The sequence below is a fragment of the Carassius carassius genome, chromosome 6 (genome assembly GCF_963082965.1).
Source record: "Carassius carassius chromosome 6, fCarCar2.1, whole genome shotgun sequence".
In the NCBI taxonomy this organism is placed as follows: Eukaryota; Metazoa; Chordata; class Actinopteri; order Cypriniformes; family Cyprinidae; genus Carassius; species Carassius carassius.
In genome coordinates, this window is record NC_081760.1 from 38,973,969 (window position 1) to 38,993,504 (window position 19,536).

General features: G+C 37.1%; 1 protein-coding gene across 2 annotated transcripts; it reads left to right on the forward strand.

Annotated features, from left to right (window-relative positions):
- The first annotated feature begins 1,722 nt into the window (after positions 1–1,722).
- On the forward strand, positions 1,723–18,216 carry LOC132142859 (CMRF35-like molecule 5). Of its 2 annotated transcripts, XM_059553044.1 has the most exons (7): positions 15,578–15,832; positions 15,987–16,304; positions 16,427–16,510; positions 17,097–17,174; positions 17,448–17,552; positions 17,648–17,682; positions 17,771–18,216. In XM_059553044.1, exons 1-7 carry the CDS (start codon positions 15,793–15,795, stop codon positions 18,074–18,076), a joined length of 966 nt encoding a protein of 321 aa, XP_059409027.1. In that variant the 5' UTR covers positions 15,578–15,792; the 3' UTR covers positions 18,077–18,216. The 2 variants fall into 2 exon arrangements, with proteins under 2 accessions (XP_059409029.1, XP_059409027.1); XM_059553046.1 differs by lacking the exons at positions 15,578–15,832; positions 15,987–16,304; positions 16,427–16,510; positions 17,097–17,174 and adding exons at positions 1,723–1,886; positions 7,635–7,949; positions 8,184–8,306.
- The last annotated feature ends 1,320 nt before the right edge of the window (positions 18,217–19,536 follow it).

The window sequence follows — 19,536 nt, forward strand, 5'->3', positions numbered from 1 at the left end:
TATAAAAAAAAATCACCCCCCTCACAGTTGTCATTAAGGGCAAAATTAGCTATTTAGACCAAAATAATTTTTTGCACCAGGCTGTAAACATGTTTTTTTCCTGCTGTAAAGTTGGGCATTTTAACATGGGGAGTATATGGGACTGACTCCCTTTTGCAGCCAGCCTCAAGCGGCCAGTCGATGAATTGCAGTTTTAGTCACTTTCTTACAATAGTATGTTCCTGCACAACCGGAGGCTGCAGATTCAGGACCGCAGCCTCACGAGAGAGAGCGGGAGGTTGGCGCTTGGTCAAATACAGACCTCGCACCCCACCACACTCCTGCAGCATGAGGTGAACACAGGCTCTTCAATGATCGTTGTGTGTTTGTGTGTGTGTGTGTGTGTGTGTGTGGTGCCAGATAAAAATGATTATGTTTTGGAAAACCCAAAAAGCTTTTGGAAAAGCAAGTCAGATGTAGAAAAGGGGCCACAAACTGTACCTTCAAGTTTACTGTGTTTTGGTTGGGATATTAAAATGGTGACAAAGCAAGAAAGTCTGGAAAATAAGGATGAGTTTCAGCAGTGGGCGTGTCCGTTCGTTATCTGTCTCGGCTCGGTGTTCATCTTCAGTTCTCTCTTCACAGCAGTTCAGTCAGTGTACTGTTTGAGTAAATGAATTACTCCGGGATATTGATTTTAACTCAGAGGGAGTGACAGTCACATTAAAAAAGTTAACAGTTTAAGTCATTTGTGGATTCATGCATATTGGAGACGCGAACCGTTTAAAACGATTCAGTTCGATTTGGTGAACTGGTTTAACCGGTTCACTAAGAAGAACCGGTTAAATCAAACGATTCGTCAGAGAGAGACGTGCACTACTCTTGTCATATTGTCACAACTATGCAGTGTTCTTAACCACATAATGCATATTTTAGGTTTCAGACGTTTAAATACACATAAATACTAGTAAAACAATACATTTAGAGTTTGAAAAATATGTCTATGGAAGCAACAATAACAATCCATTAAAATTTAATCTGCAGATGTGCTTTATTAATATCAGATACACATAGTGTAAGTAAATATAAAGTTCACTCTACTCTTCACCCAGTTCATCCGCCACTTATTACTTGTATTTCGGGACAGATTGATGAGTTCACGTGCTGTAAATCCGAGTGAAGGGACTCACCGAACTGCAGTGTAAACAAACATGGCGGCGCCCATCTCACATTACAAATCAAGATCAAGGTCATTTAGAAAGGTTTTTAAACAACAAGACACAATAGTTTACACATATTTATGAATTGGAATATCAGATTCTTCATGACATGGTACGCAAGTTAAGAATGTTTTAAATAAAAAAGGAAAAACGAAATAAAAGCAATCCATCTGTCATACAATGTTATAGCAGGCGCGGTGTGTCACGTGACAAACCTGACGTGTCGCCATGGAAACAGTAAGGGGAACGTTCTAAAGGTCGTCTTAAGAAAAACTCACTCTGGGGGGACCGCTGGAATATTTTAAACTCACCACTGAAAAGGTTAAGTAAAATTTAAAAACAAAGGGTTAATCAAATTTACTGGGAGATCCCAAGTAAACTTAACTTAAATATTTCTACTGAAAGCTACTGTTTAGGCTTTTACTTATCAATTTTTTGTAAATTACCTAGCATTCTCTGAGAGAATTGTTCCAAGCTTTTTCAAGTACGTAAAATCCTACTACACATTTTTTTTTTCAGTGTGTAGTAGAGCTGGGTGATGTTAGAGAGAAAGAAAGGGGAAGGAAATTATTCTCTCAGAGCGGAAGAGAAAGACTGTAACGGTTCTCACACAGAGCTTGGACTCATATTTAAGTAAGATGTCCAGAATGTGTGTCATTCTGCTCGTCTTTTCCAGCATCTGTACAGGTGAGTTTAGGACTCAGGGCTTTTGTGCAGAGTTTGACATGTTCCTTTCACTGTAAAACCCGACAAGTAACTTAACTCAAACCGTTTGAGGAAACTGATTGCCTTAAACCATTTAAGTTTTAAAACTAACAGTTATGAGTAGGCTACTCTGAACTTAATTCAGTTGAGTTCAGAAAAAGAAGATGTACATTGCATTTAAGTAATTAAGTGATTAACTGAGTGATAATTGAGAATTAGTGATGAACAGCTGCTGTTAACAAACAGAATCACTGAAGAAAAGAGAAACACAAGAACTACTACAACTGACTTCAGACACAGTCTTAGATGAAATCAACTGAAATAAAATACATGAAATCTCTCAAGATCTGATTAAACAACCCCACAAACAGCATCACCAGCTCCACTTATTAATAACCAGACTGACTTTATTTCTGTCAGACGTCTACAGAAGATCTTATTGAGAATGAACTAAGGTTTAGATGTTGATTTATTGTTTCATTTGAAGTAACTGTTATATTGAACTGTTTGGAGTGTAACCTCTGATGAAATAAGTGTTGTGTAATTAGTTAGATAATATAGTAAAAGTAATTCTAGAAGCCAGTGGTTCTGTGATTATCAGTTAATATAAAGGACTTTCCTAACAGTTTGGTCTTCTATGGTGTCAATTAGTCACTAGTGATGTGTCGTTCTTGAACGATTCGTTCATTTTGAACGAATCTTTAATGTGACTCGGGAAGAACGAGTCGTCTCGGGGAGTGATTCGTTCAGTCGCGCATGCGCATTATTCTATAGGTTCTGTTCTAGTAGTAGTGATTCACCTGTCAGTCAATGCAGTCTTGAGCCGGAAAGAGAATTGATTAGTTCATCTCATGAGTCTTCGGGTCGGGTCGAGTCATTCCTTAATCACGTGACAGCCCCGTACGCTAAAACCATAGACAGTAAAAGAATGCAGTAGAAGAAGTGAAGAAGTGAAGTGACATTCAGCCAAGTATGGTGACCCATACTCAGAATTTGTGCTCTGCATTTAACCCATCCGAAGTGCACACACACAGAGCAGTGAACACACACACACACACTGTGAGCACACACCCGGAGCAGTGGGCAGCCATTTATGCTGCGGCGCCCGGGGAGCAGTTGGGGGTTCGATGCCTTGCTCAAGGGCACCTAAGTCATGGTATTGAAGGTGGAGAGAGAACTGTACATGCACTCCCCCCACCCACAATTCCTGCCGGCCCGGGACTCGAACTCACAACCTTTCGATTGGGAGTCCGACTCTCTAACCATTAGGCCACGACTCCCCCTAACTCCCCCGTATTGAGTCTGAGAGAGAATTGATTAGTTAATCTTTCGGTTCTTCGAGTTGTTCGTTCTTTTGTCCCGTGATGTGACAACATTGGCTAGAGTAATTCTTAAATCAGATTGTCTGTATAAACCATACTTTTGTAACATATGACACTTTATAAACATTAAAAAAAACACCGTGTACATACTTTTGAATTGTTGTTTATTGTTTATTTTTGTGCCATTAAAGCTTTGTAACAAAGAGGACAAATTAACTTTAAAAGTACAATATAAAAAAAGAAAAAAAAAGAAAAACGAAATATTGCACAAGCTTTGCTTTTTCTATATATAATAATTTAAAATGAATACGTTTTAAAATAAATAACACTTTTGTGCTAAAATAAAAACTTTATATCAAAGAGGATAACTATTCCCCAAATAATTTCAAACCATTTAAATAAAAATAAATGAAAATGAAGAGATACTAAAGCTACGGAGCCTTATAACAATAACAAATTACCTTTAAAATCACAAGAACAACAAAAATATTGCACAACAAGCTAGTCTTTTTCTAAATAAATACAAATAAATAAGCTTTAAAATAAATAACACACTGTGGCTATATTTTTAGGACTTGCTTTAAGGCATGTTTGCATTAAAAAAAAATAAGCTCCCTGGCCTTGGATGGGCTGAGTCTGTTTCTTCTATCTGAGATAATCTGCCCAGTTTTAGAAAAAAATCTTTCAGATGGCACAGATGTGGCCACAATGCAAAGTCTTGTCTTTGTGACTTCAGAAAGGCTTTTGTATACTGGTGAACATCTCCTCCACCAGGCCAGAGGGTCTGATGTGCGGGGTAAGAGTGGCTCTGCAAGGTAGGCCTGCACCTTTATAGCATCTGAGGTCTTAGAAGAGGTAGCAGAAGGCCTCAAGCTTGCTACCCTCTCGTCAAAGTCTTCCCAAAACATGGCCCCTGCACTGGATCTGAAGTATCCTCCTCACTCTGAGCTGGGTTAAAACTGTTAAAGCTGAAGTTATCATAACCTTAATGTTTTAAACTAACATTAATAATTCAAATTCAAAATTTTATTTGCTTTTAATGTATATGTCATTATGTCCTTTTTTGAGCAATCTTCTTATACATATCTTACACCAATATGTCAAGTCTGCCTAGGAAAAGCAATTATTATACCAGCAAACTCAAAATTGGAGTAAAAATGAACAAACTAGTATAAATACTTTTTATTGTAAGCTTGAATTATTATATTATTATATAGTCTAGTGTTTATTTAACGATAAACAGTCAAAAAGACAAATTAATCAATATTTTATTTATAACAGGGTTTTATTTATTTATAAAATAATAACAAACCACAGATCCTCAACAAACAGTAACAAAAACACAGTGACAGAAATGTCAGAAATAGCGTATGGGTCTGTCACGTGATTAAGGAACGAGTCAAACTCGACCCGAGACCCGAAAGACTCATGAGATGAACTAATCAATTCTCTTTCCGACTCAAGACTGCGTTAGTTTTGCGTATGGGGCTGTCACGTGATTAAAGAATGACTTAAACCCTAGGACTTCTTGTCAGATGAGAGGTGAGGTGAGCTAATCACAGACTAAAGACCCAGGTAAAGAATGATTTTTTTTATTTCTATATCTTATAGCATTTTAATTTTATATTGTTTTTACTGTGATCAACATTTGCGTAAGTACTAGATGTGTTGGACAAGTAACACGTAACATTTTGCTAAAATGAACGAAATGACTCGAAAAAAGATTCGTTCATATTGCTGAACGAGACTCTAAAGTCAGAGTCTGTTAAAAGATCCGAACTTCCCATCACTATTAGTCACACACAGACATCAATAATCAGAATATGAACCTCAACAATGGTTACCAAAATAAGAATAAAATGCAGCAGAGCATGCTGGGAGCCATAGATTAGTTTTGTCATAGACATATAATACCTAGACGCCTCATTGGCAGCTCTCAGCCGTTGCTGCGATACGTCAATGCGTCCGCCATGTCAGTGAGGGCAAGACTGCCTTAAAAATACATGGAAGTAAACGGGGAGCTGCGGTTTTTTCTGAATAAAAACATGATAACGTTCACATTTATCAACCGATTTCAGGTTTAGTATAACTGTGACATATGCATGTAATGTAATTTGAATGTACATTCAATTAAATGTAGTATTTTTATTGCTTTCTCTTTGTTTAATCCCAACATTTTTTTTTCTTGTCTCAGGTCAAAACACAGCTCATTCCCTTTGAAATAATTCATATAATATGAATAATACCATAATAAATAACAGAACAACAATAGATTAATAATAGCAAGAAGAATATGTAATATCAAGGGTGGAATAATACAGAATAGACAAAATGAAGAATAAATTAATAGTTAATTATAGAGTAAAATAAATAATTGTGAAATGTAATTTTAAAATACTATTTGTGTAATAACTATTAAACAAATTAAGACACAACTAATGACAGAACACAAAAAATTGTGGACATGAATTACAAATTGTGTTTAATTAATGAGCTCCTTAAGTATAATATATACATGTACACACACATACACACACACACATATATATATATGGGGGGGGGGGGGGGTTGGAATATGAGCAGGGTCATTCTGTCGATTCATTCAGGACTGCTCTGGGTTTAGTACAAACACAACATTAGTCTGTGGAGGTAGAGTCCTGTCTCGTCTCTAAGCAAGAACAATCCTTCTACAGCATTTATTAATCTTAGTTGATGTTAATTTCCACATTTACTAATGCATTATTTAAATCAAAAGTTGTGCTTGTTAACATGAGTTAATGCAGTGTGAATTAGCATGAACTAACAATGAATAACTGTATTTTCATTAACTAACATTAACAAAGATGAATAAATACAGTAATAAATGTACTGTTCATTGTTTGTTCATGTTAATTAATGGATTAACTAACATTAATGGACCATGATTCTAAAGTGTTACCACTTAATCTTTATAAATAAGTAACGTTAACGGTAGTGATGCTTTAGCTCCATCACTAATCTAGACAGTCAAAGTGCTCACTGTAAATATTGTGCTCATAAAACCATTTAGTTTATGAAATAAACGTAAATAAGAATTCATTTAAACTTTGAATTATTATAAAGTCTCAGCTTTCACTGCTAACTACGTTAGCGATATCGCTAGCTATTATTAATAGTCTGACACTAGTGGCTAATTAAGCTGTCAACATAATGTTAAAAATGACCAAAAACATCGAGAAATAACGGTTGAGCGTTACCTATTAAAGATAACACCCCGAGATCTGTTTTTATTATCGTGTGACGGTTTGTAGGTGTCCAATCTGTCGATGAGTCAGGTCTGTTTTCTTCTGTCCTGATGTGAGAGTTATGAGAGTTGCCCGCTCCAATATGGCGGCGACGTTGACGTGCGGTCCAGCGGCCAATGAGGCGTCTAGGTATTTATATGTCTATGAGTTTTGTACTATAATAATACCCAGCATGCATTGCAGGAAGGTTTTTTTTTGTCACCATTGTTGAGGTTCATATTCTGATTATTGATCTCTGTGTGTGACTAATTGCTGCCATTGAAGAAATATGCATGAGCTTATATTGTTTGGTGACTTTATGTATACTGATTACAACAAAACAACCGGCTCTTTGAATATCTTCCATTATAATCAACTGAAGTAATTATACAGTATCTGTTTAGTCAAATTCAGAACTTTGTACAGCAACATAATTGATGATTGTCATCATTAGTAAGTTGCATAACACCCAATACCTTTTAATATTTTCTCTGGGATTTTGAGTTATATCAAACATGCTTCAGAAACACACAGTTATAACAGCCAGCGAAAACACTAAAACAAAAATCAAAGGTCAAGAGCCCAACTAAAGCAAACTCTGATCTCTAACATGGTTACTTCAAATGAAACAATAAATCAACATCTAAACCTTAGTTCATTCTCAATAAGATCTTCTGTAGACGTCTGACAGAAATAAAGTCAGTCTGGTTATTAATAAGTGGAGCTGGTGATGCTGTTTGTGGGTTTGTTTAATCAGATCTTGAGAGATTTCATGTATTTTATTTCAGTTGATTTCATCTAAGACTGTGTCTGAAGTCAGTTGTAGTAGTTCTTGTGTTTCTCTTTTCTTCAGTGATTCTGTTTGTTAACAGCAGCTGTTCATCACTAATTCTCAATCAGCACTTAGTTAATCACTTAATTACTTGAATGCAAAGTTTTAAAACTTACATGGTTTAAATCAAGGCAATCTGTTTACTCAAACGGTTTGAGTTAAGTTAACTTGTCGGGTTTTACAGTGTTGTTTTTACTGTGGTTTTACATGACTTTCAGCCTCAAGTAGATGATACTTGTAAATTATTATTCTGGTCTGATAATATCTCTTGCTCACACATAACTGATCTGTCTAATGATATTTCTGTTTTCAGTTGTTGTTGGTGCTCCAGTTACAGTCAGAGGACTCAGAGGAGAGAGATTTAACATCAGATGCCCTTATGAATCTGGATATGAATCAAATTCAAAGTATTTGTGTAACGGCGAGTGTAGAGACAGAAACATCATAGTTAAATCAGGATCTCGAGCTAAAGACCAGAGATTCTCTCTGAGAGACAACAGGACGACCAGAGTTTTCACCGTCACCATCACTGACCTGAGATCAGAGGATGAGGGACAATACTGGTGTGGAGTGGAGAGGAGTGTAATTAAAGATGTCTATTCAGAGATTCTGTTGCTGGTTAAACAGGGTAAGTGATTAATTGTATTAGATGGTAATACAAATGTGAGTGAATCATTGAATCTTGTAAGTTGACTCATATTGTACTGTTGAGTTGATTGTGTGTTTAGACTTTAGTGTGTGCAGTATAAAATACATCTTCACGTCAGAGATTACGTGAAAGATCATATGTGTTTTAAAAGAAAATCGCTGTGAATTCATCTGAATAAATGACTTTAAGTTGATCTTTCTTGTCATCCATCAGATAATAAGACGACTGAGGTTTCAACTATCAGCCCTTTTACAGTAACATCATCATATTTCAGCACAACAGAAACACATCCACAATCCAGCAGCATCTCAATCACAGATCAGCACAAATCACCAGGTCAGTTCATCTGTCTGTCACTCTATATAACTCTTATTTCATGATGATTGCTTCATGTGTTAATGTCTTTCTGCAGATGCAGTGTCTGAAATCCATCTCTGTGTTAAAGACTGAAGCTTCAGTCTCCAGATATTTGCTTCTTTGTTATAATGTGCTTTAAGGTGCTTTGGATAAGAAAGTGTCTTCAATTGAAAATACGAATTGAAAATGTTCATGTTCATAAAATTATTTCTGTTTGTACATTAAGGAAAATAAGCAATTGTCTTTTTGCAAGTTTGCCATTTTTATTTCTTTAATACCTTTTCATTGTACCTAGAAGCTTATTATACGTGTTGGTTTATTAGAAAGATACCACACAAACTATTTTATTGATTATATTGAAAACAGTTTATTAAGAAAGACACAACGTATTGTATTAAGCATTTATTAAGAAAATGTTATAGCATATATCGATAGATGTATATCTAGGAATGAAACATGTATTAGAAAGGAAGGTTGAATGCTGTGTTGCAGACGCAGCGAAGGAGGCATCTAAGAAGAAAGTCTTGAAGATGAAGAATGAGAAAATGGAGGGCTTTACATATACAATAATAAAAATATACTAAATTATAACTAAGAAGCTTGCCTGTCTGAAGACTCTGATTTATAGATTTGAGCAGAACAGACCACAGGGAAGTCTTCTGTGACCTATTTTGCGAGCATAAAAATTTATATGCTTATGGGATAGGACCGACTTGATTTTCTTTACCTAACCTGAAAATAAATAAAATAAGGTAGAAGGTGTAGGGAATTTAGCACTGTAAAACATCATGTAGTGCTCCTTTTATGTGTTCATGTTCTTACCACATAAGCAGCACGCTCACATTTCATGGTGCTTTTCTCTGTCCTTGACTAAATAAAAGAGAGTGAATCAAGGAGAACAGGAAATACTACAGTTCAACTTGATCAGCCCAACATCAGTAAGCACACAGACTACACTACCCATGATGCACCGGTGCCCTGACTGATTACATAGAAAACCACTGTATGTGGATCAAGACCCTCCCACTTCTTAAAGGAGAAGTGAAGCAGTAATACAAGTTTACGTTATTTACTAAAGTCACTTCCACTTTAATAAAAAAACATATAACAAACATGATTAATGTAAGTGTTTTAAATAACAATTTATGTTTTGTTATCGCTTTTAGTGAAAGGGCACCACCATTGTGCAATTCAACAGTGTGTGACGTCACAGGGTTGGTTTCACAGAACCTGATTTTACCAAGTGAGACATGTTCCTGGGACAACATCTTTGTTGACCCTGGAACAACATTGTGAGTAACCAATCAGATTTGAAGAACAAATTTATAGATTTTGTGAAGTTTACGCTTAACATCACTGTTAGGTGCTTGTACATCAGTGTCATTCATCTATGATTTCCTCTGACTTTAGGGATTACTCATGGTTAAGGTTAGGTTTAGGTGTAGGGATATGGTCAAGAATACATTTTTGGAGTAAAATGTTGTTGACCTAGGAACACATTTAACTCAGCAAAATCAGTATGTGCGGTTGGTTTCACTCCATTAGCCACAGAATTAATAAAAGCATTTCTTTACTTTAAAAAAAAAAAAAATGTGATTGGTTTTCACCATATGAATATCGAACACTAAGCTGTCTAAATCATGATGTTTTGATCATGGTTTGCCAAACATTGTTTTCTAAAGTGAGGTGCAACATATAAAGGTGCTTCATATAAAATCACTGATATGGCAGACTTTTCAGACATATTTGCATAACACTGGCTCGTTCACCAGTAATGGTATGAAAGATATATGGAAAGATAGCTTATGTTGACCTGCGAATACAATGTGCTTACTTCCTCAAGTTTATCATTCTTCCCAGCCTTGAAAACTTAAATATTAAAGTGTTTTAAGGCATTCAAGCACAAGAGAGTACTAAAGAGATTTCAATGCAGTACTCGCGCGCTGTGACAGACTGGTTATGTGTGTATGAACGCACGCTAAAAGCTGCAGCTCGGACAGCATATGCGAGTAGCAATTCGAGTTTTTTTTTCTTGTGTTCTTGAGCAAATGCATGCAAAATTATGTCAGATTGACCATCTTGACGAGTCTCCATGGAAAGCATTGCTTCTGACCCATCTTCATCCCAAACAACTTCTTCCACCCGTAACGTTAGCACTGCTTATTGCACTTATTATGGGTTTAACAGACCTTTTAAGTTTATCTTTCTCAATTTCAAAGCAAACATGCGTTCAAAAAGTAAATAAATGCTTTTATTAATTCTCTGGCCAATGGAGTGAACCCTGTGACGTCACACACTGGAATTAGCCTTTCGCCGGCCCCTCCCCCAAAATGGCCATTGTCCAATCACACATCATAGCAACCGTTACTATGTGAGGCAGTTCCGACAAACTTTGACTCCAAGCAAGATGGTGAAGCGGTGCGCCCACGGCGTTTGTAAATCGGACACTAGAATAGAGCTGTAATCGGGCCTTAAAAGTTAGGCCCGACAGGACCTGAGCCCAACAGAGTTCGGCCCGAGCCAGACAAGTACATTTTGATTGACAGCTTTTTAAAAGCCCGAACCCGTTTACAGCCCGACATTATTCAAATGTACGCACGCACACAGCTCTTTTGCCTTTTGTCAAGAATGAGTCATTTATACATGTTTTAACATAATTTATACATGACTAACGTAATAGTCCACTTGGAAGGAGGGAAGTCGTGGCCTAATGGTTATCGAGTCGGACTCCCAATTGAAAGGTTGTGAGTTCGAGTCCCGGGCCGGCAGGAATTGTGGGTGGGGGGGAGTGCATGTACAGTTCTCTCTCCACCTTCAATACCACGACTTAGGTGCCCTTGAGCACAGCGGCAAGGAACCGAAACTCCATCGGTGACAGAATGGAGAAAAAAACTTTAGGAGAAACCAGGCTCAGTTGGGGGGCCAGTTCTCCTCTGACCAGACGAAACCAGTAGTTCAATTCCAGGCTGCAGCAAAGTCAGACTGTGCAGAAGAATCATCTGTTTCCTGTGGTCTTGTCCTGGTGCTCCTCTGAGACAAGGTCTTTACAGGGGATCTGTATCTGGGGCTCTAGTTGTTCTGGTCTCCGCTGTCTTTCAGGGCAGTAGAGGTCCATTCTAGGTGCTGATCCAGCATCTGGTCTGGATACGTACTGGATCCGGGTGACTGCAGTGACCCTCTGATCTGGACACAGACTGGATCTGGTGACCTCGGAACAAGAGAGAAACAGACAAATATTAGCGTAAATGCCATTCTTCTAATGATGTAGCAAGTACATAGGGTGTTATGGGAAGTGTTTCCGGTTCCGGTTTACCTAATTAATGCAGCCTAAAAATCCTTTAACGGATTTGGATAATAAAAGCATATTAGTATGTTATGTGTATGCCAGGTTAAAGAGATGGGTCTTTAATCTAGATTTAAACTGCAAGAGTGTGTCTGCCTCCCGAACAATGTTAGGTAGGTTATTCCAGAGTTTAGGCGCCAAATAGGAAAAGGATCTGCCGCCCGCAGTTGATTTTGATATTCTAGGTATTATCAAATTGCCTGAGTTTTGAGAACGTAGCGGACGTAGAGGATTATAATGTAAAAGGAGCTCATTCAAATACTGAGGTGCTAAACCATTCAGGGCTTTATAAGTAATAAGCAATATTTTAAAATATATACGATGCTTGATAGGGAGCCAGTGCAGTGTTGACAGGACCGGGCTAATATGGTTATACTTCCTGGTTCTAGTAAGAACTTTTGCTGCTGCATTTTGGACTAGCTGTAGTTTGTTTACTAAGCGTGCAGAACAACCACCCAATAAAGCATTACAATAATCTAACCTTGAGGTCATAAAAGCATGGATTAACATTTCTGCATTTGACATTGAGAGCATAGGCCGTAATTTAGATATATTTTTGAGATGGAAAAATGCAGTTTTACAAATGCTAGAAACGTGGCTTTCTAAGGAAAGATTGCGATCAAATAGCACACCTAGGTTCCTAACTGATGACGAAGGATTGACAGAGCAACCATCAAGTCTTAGACAGTGTTCTAGGTTATTACAAGCAGAGTTTTTAGGTCCTATAATTAACACCTCTGTTTTTTCAGAATTTAGCCGTAAGAAATTACTTGTCATCCAGTTTTTTATATTGACTATGCAATCCATTAGTTTTTCAAATTGGTGTGTTTCACCGGGCTGCAAAGAAATATAGAGTTGAGTATCATCAGCATAACAGTGAAAGCTAACACCATGTTTCCTGATGATATCTCCCAAGGGTAACATATAAAGCGTGAAGAGTAGCGGCCCTAGTACTGAGCCTTGAGGTACTCCATACTGCACTTGTGATCGATAGGATACATCTTCATTCACTGCTACGAACTGATGGCGGTCTTATAAGTACGATTTAAACCATGCTAATGCACTTCCACTGATGCCAACAAAGTGTTCAAGTCTATGCAAAAGAATGTTGTGGTCAATTGTGTCAAACGCAGCACTAAGATCCAATAAAACTAATAGAGAGATACACCCACGATCAGATGATAAGAGCAGATCATTTGTAACTCTAAGGAGAGCAGTCTCAGTACTATGATACGGTCTAAATCCTGACTGGAAATCCTCACATATACCATTTTTCTCTAAGAAGGAATATAAGTGTGAGGATACCACCTTTTCTAGTATCTTGGACAGAAAAGGGTGATTCGAGATTGGTCTATAATTAACTAGTTCTTTGGGGTCAAGCTGTGGTTTTTTGATGAGAGGCTTAATAACAGCCAGTTTGAAGGTTTTGGGGACATATCCCAATGACAATAAGGAATTAATAATAGTCAGAAGAGGATCTATGACTTCTGGAAGCACCTCTTTTAGGAGCTTAGATGGTATAGGGTCTAACATACATGTTGTTGGTTTAGATGATTTAACAAGTTTATACAATTCTTCCTCTCCTATAGTAGAGAATGAGTGGAACTGTTCCTCAGGGGGTCTAAAGTGCACTGTCTGATGTGATACTGTATCTGACATCTGAATGGTTGCAATTGTATCTCTAATAGTATCGATTTTAGAAGTAAAGTAGTTCATAAAGTCATTACTGCTGTGATGTTGGGAAATGTCAACACTTGTTGAGGCTTTATTTTTCATTAATTTAGCCACTGTATTGAATAAATACCTGGGGTTATGTTTGAGAAGAAAAGTAATCAGATCTAGCAGTTTTTAATGCTTTTCTGTAGGATATGTTACTTTCCCGCCAAGCAATACAAAATACCTCTAGTTTTGTTTTCCTCCAGCTGCGCTCCATTTTTCGGGCTGCTCTCTTTAGGGTGCGAGTATGCTCATTATACCATGGTGTCAAACTTTTTTATACCATGGTGTCAAACTTTTTTGTTCACAGTGTGTTTGTGTGTGTTCACTGCTCTGTGTGTGTGCACTTCGGATGGGTTAAATGCAGAGCACAAATTCTGAGTATGGGTCACCATACTTGGCTGAATGTCACGTCACTTTTTTTTTTTTTTTTTTTAAGTTTGAACAAAGAAATAAAATAAGTCCTCTGTGACATCGTAACATCTCAGAACTCTAAATAGCCCTAGGTATAGACTCATTTAGCTCATTTGAGGTACAGGTCATGGTGTTTCTCAGATTTCGCTTTTTTTTCCCTCCACGGCATACTTTAACCCCTTTTGCCTCGATCTGGAGGATATCGTGGAGGTATTACTCCAAAAAAGGTCACTGACACGCACGGGTATACCTCGTCCCGTCATGGCAATATGTCGCGCTGGTCGTGTTTGACCATTTGTTTGTCGGAAGTAGCAACAGTAACTAAGGGGGGCGGGGCGGGGCAAACATGTTTGTTTTGTTTTTTGAAGTGATAATCAGTTTACTTAATAATGTTGACTGACAGATTCACTTCCTCTTTAAGACCAATAATCTCAGACACCCTTACTTTTACCATCTCTAATTGAGTGCTTATGTTTGTCCACTTTGTCCAATTCTGGATTGCTAGTGCATTTGTATATTTATTTTATTTTATTGTTGTATGTGAGTTAATGTGTGTTGTATCAATCATTTTCTCATCAGATGTTAGGCTCAAGGTTTGTCGATCTGGTTAGTTTCATCTGTTCACTGCTGGTAGATGCTGGAATTGCACCGATCTGCTGCTAAAGAGCATCTTTCTCCACTGATGACTATTTAAAATACAGTTTATATTCTGATAAACTCATGCAAGCAACATTTAATGGAGGCTCCTAAAAGCAGCTGTCATTGAGATGCTAATACTTATGGTTAGCTTCATGAAAATATAACTAGAAGGCCATTTTGCATCAGATGTCTTCAGTAGCAACTTACCAAACAAGAAGTTCAACCAGAAACACAGGAAGAGGCTTCAGCTAAACACACACGACACTTCCCACAATGCAACTCTGCTCCCAGGGCTGATGTGATGCAGAACGTGTTACTTTAATGTTTTAGTAATACTCTGGTTATTTACAGTCTTTGACATGCTGCCAAATTACCAAAGAAAATAACCAGCAAACATGTTTCATACGCCTCAATGCTTGTTTTTTTTTTTTTTTAATGAGAATAATGAGCTGAAATTATTTCTGTGATGTTACAAATCATTTTGATAGTTACCATTTTTTCCTGTGATTATGGAAATTATTATTTTCTTTGAAATATTTGACTTGTAATTAACATGTTTTGAAATACTAATAACGTAAATATACCACAATTTAAACAGCGAAGCTCAATTATATGTTTTTAAATAGAAAATATATATTTAGTTTCAACCTTCATATACCATAATATATTTATATATGTATTTCAGGGGCAAGACAATAAATTTTAGTAACCTACATTCAGACTAAATATAAATGTGCATGGCCTACTAGAGAATAAGAAAATATTTAAAGTGAAATTTGAATGTTTCATATTTAATAATGTTTTAATATATTTTTTTTATTTTATTTTATTGCTTTTTATTGTTCTCTTGCAGAAGTTTATTAAAATGTGTTATGTTCACAATTTTTTCTTCAAAAGTGAAATTTTCTTTGATTGAAATATACAGTATGAGGTAATATATATTTGAAAAATATTACAAAATAAACTTGCAAAAAAAAGTATTTCTTTATTTCCTTAATTGTTTCCTATATGGGGTTGTAGCAGGAAAATAGCAGAAGGGCAACAGAAAAGCACTTGACTGTATTCGATGCAGAACAGAAACAGAGAGGAAACAGGCTGTGGTTTGTGAGATCACGGTTCATTTCCTCGTCATTTTTTCACACGTAACGCCTCAACATCACATGAAAACAGACACACAGTCCATCAGCGCTAGTCTTTGACTCTCACCGTGAGATGAGCAATGAACTTAGTGTTTAACTCTACACCAATAGAAGAGAGCAGCATTAGCAGTATTACTGGAGATTTGAGTTTAAGAAAGTCTTTTGAGGAACTGCAGAGTATCACACTGATTTTCTGAACTCAACCCGAGAAGAAATGAAGCTCCTACGAACAGTTTCTGTGTTTCTGATGATGGGTACGTGCTCAAAGATAATACAAGTGTTTATTGTCTATAAATATGGCTTATTTTATCAATGTATGTGAGTAAATCAGTGTGTGTGTGTGTGTGTGTGTGTGTGTGTGTGTGTGTGTGTGTGTGTGTGTGTGTGTGTGTGTGTGTGTGTGTACAGTGAGCAGTTCAGAGTGTGTGGACATTACAGTGACGGGAACAGAAGGAGAACAAGCAATTATTAAGTGTCCTTATGCTAAAGGATATGAAAAATCCTACAAATACTTCCAGAAAGGAACTTACAAACAGAACATCATTTTAATACAGTCTAATGGAGGAGTGTCGTCAGTGTTTGACGGCAGATTCTGGCTGCGTGATGATCATCGGATGAGAACATTTACAGTGATCATCAGAAACCTGAGTTTGGCAGATGCTGGACTGTACGGCTGTAGAGCTGGATGGGGAGAATATAAACTAATCAAGCTGCATGTGATCAGAGGTGATTCATATTCAATACTGAACAACAATCTTTCATCCATGGTGTTCATGTTTCATACTGTAGGTAATAGCTGTTGTATGTATGTATTTGCTTGATTTAAACAATGTGAGCTTGTTTCTCAGCTCCACAGAAAGCAATACCGGTCCAGATCTCAACCAGCACCCTTCGCCCGTATACAAACACCAGCACTGACCACAGCAGCACAGGTTCCTGAACACACCATCACTGACTCCACCCTCAGACACCTTCACACACATGCATTACTGTAAAACTACTGCTAATGTGAAGTCACTGGGTTTATATTGATAGTTTGCCTGATTCTCCTCAGCTTCTGAACACATTTTCAATGCAACATTCATGATAGTGGTGCAATTAACCTAATTAAGAGTTTTCAACTAGTTCTGACTAAACAGTTCATGTCTCAAACTTGCACAAACCTGGAAACTTTAGTTTCATCAACACCTCAGCATCTGTAAAAAAAAATAAACCAAACTGGCTGGTGGCCTCAAATCTCAAATAACTGAAAGTTAAACATTTAATTGTATTGCTTTCCTGAAGCCATCTCTTGTTTCTACAGTTGATGAGACTGCGTGTGAAGGGCTCACAGTAAAATTATTTGTAACTAATTAATTTCAACATGAATGCAGCATTCCTTTACATGGGTTTTCCAGGATGTCTTAACATTTGCATTCATGCAGCTGACAGACTCTTTTATCCAAAGCATCAGTTTATTTTTGCTTGTGAGCAGCACATTCACATTTCTCTCTCTCTCTCTCTCTCTCTCTCTGTCAGTGACTCATCAAACAGAAGGTGAAACGACAAGAACAACGACAGGAAACACAGCAGTTAATCTCAATCAGCCAAACACTAGTAAGCACACAAACTACAATACCCACAATGCAACTTTCCCCTGTTTGATTATGTAATGTATTCTGGAGAAAGGTGATTGGTTTGAACACTTGTAGAGACACATCTGAATTCTTGTGGCTCTCGATGAAGATGATTAAAGTGAAGCACACATCAGATTTCCTGCGGTTAAGCTGCTTTCACAGAAGCGCTTTCCTCTGAGGACTGAGGTTTACCGTTGAGGTTTCACTTCGGTTACACAATATAACGACACATTTCTAATATTATGTAATACAGATCTGGCTTCTGTTGCTGTTGGTCTGGGTTCGGTTCTGCTGGTTCTGGTTCTGTGTTCTGGAACGTTCCTCATCCTGAAAAAGAGGAAAAGGAAATCTGGGACAGGTAACAGTTTATGTGTGATTATAAAGTAATTATTTAGTATTTAGTATTTGTCTTGATTTTATTTTCTCTTTTCTCTCTTTTCTCGCTCCATTCAGCTTTATTTCAGCAAAATGTGCCACACAACACAGAGGTGTGTGATCAAATATTTACCTGTACAGGTTCAGAAATATGTTGTGAATACCATCAGACGAGTAAATATTCTTATGTGTTGTTTTTAGATTGCGCGTATGTATGAGGAGATTCCAAACAGTGATGACATCACCACAGCATCTTCGTCCAATCAGACGCCTGCATCACATCATAGCACCCGCCCACAAGTCTGTACTGTTTATGCCACAGTAACCAATCAGCAGCCAAATCCCCGTCACACCCACTCGACCAATCAGGTGACGAATACAGACTGGGATTATTATGCCAATATTAAGTTTCCTGTGCCAGCAACAGACAGAAGAACAGAACTGATCTACACAACAGCAACACATCCGCAAAACATCAAGACAAAAATATTCAGTGATCAAACATAATTAAAAAAGACTGTCAAAACTTCTTCCACAGACACTTGCTCTGATGTTACAAGACATGAAGGAAATTTAACCGTACAATCTTATTTTTAATTATCAATATTTTTAGCAGTATTTTGTAAACTGTATCATATTACTAACAATAAAAGTTACTAAAAATAAAATACTGTGTGAACTGAAGTATTCTTTATAATCAGTACACCTCCAGTGGGGACCTTGATATGAATTTAATGTCAAATACTGTATTAGTCAAGACTTGAACAAAATACTGTAATATCATTTTAAATTCAGTTTGGACAGTTTCTGGACCATACAACTATTACACACAGTACAATGAAACCCAAATGTGAGCCTGGAGCTCAAGACCAGTCTCAAGTCATAGAGAAAAAAACACAAACTGCATTGTTTTGACACTGTTGTCACTTCATTACCTGTTTAAAATAATCCATTAAACAAGTAGTGATTTAAGGAGCGTGAACTTTCAGTTCTAATTGTTTGAGCGTTGTTTCAATGACACATCCACAACAGAGGAACTAATTCCCAGGTCTATCCTCCTGAAGGGTTATAGCAACTAGATTGAGGGTTATATCCATGATGTTGAAGGTAAACAGTTACTTTTTCGACTTTCTTGTGAGGTTAGCTTTAGCTTAGCATACTGCATAGAAGATCACAATAGAGCTAATGTTACTGAATGACCTAACCCAGCCGGCAAATGACCAACCTTCAACGTTGAAATATGTTTGAAATAAGGTCAGTTGTTGTTTTAACGCTGAAACAACGTTGATACAACGTTTAAAGCTGAACGGTTGAAAAACAGTCTGCCCATGACCAACTTTCAACGTTGAAATATGTTTGAAATAAGGTCAGTTGTTGTTTTAACGCTGAAACAACGTTGATACAACAGTGAATCAACGTTACAATATCAACGTTGATCCAATTTGCAAAATCGAAAGGTAATTCAACGTTGATTCAACCATGGTGCCAACGTTGTTTCAACCTTCAATCAATGTTGAAATGCCGGCTGGGATTACATACTGATTGTATGTGCTGCTAACATTAGCCTTTTAGCCAATTCAAAGTGTTGAACTGTAGTGGTTGATGTCCATGATACCTGTGGTTTACAGTGAAGAGAAACAAAGCAGGCTGTAGTGTTAGGGCCACTAACATTTAAAATGTAACTGTGATTACCACCTGGAATGTATCCATTTCAACAAAAATGAATGGGAGGAGCTGAAGTGTAAGCTTGATTTTTTTTCTTTTACAAGCTGTTTCTTACCTGTTCTTTGCAACAAGAGTGTAAACAGAAACAAAAGCTCAAATTACCTTTTGCAGAATTCTTAAAGGGATAGCTCATCCAAAAATAAATTTGGTCATCACTTGCTTATTGAGTTGTGCCAAACCTGCATAAATAAATTTTTGTATGCTGGACACATTAGATAGTTTGAGGAATGTAGGTAACAAAA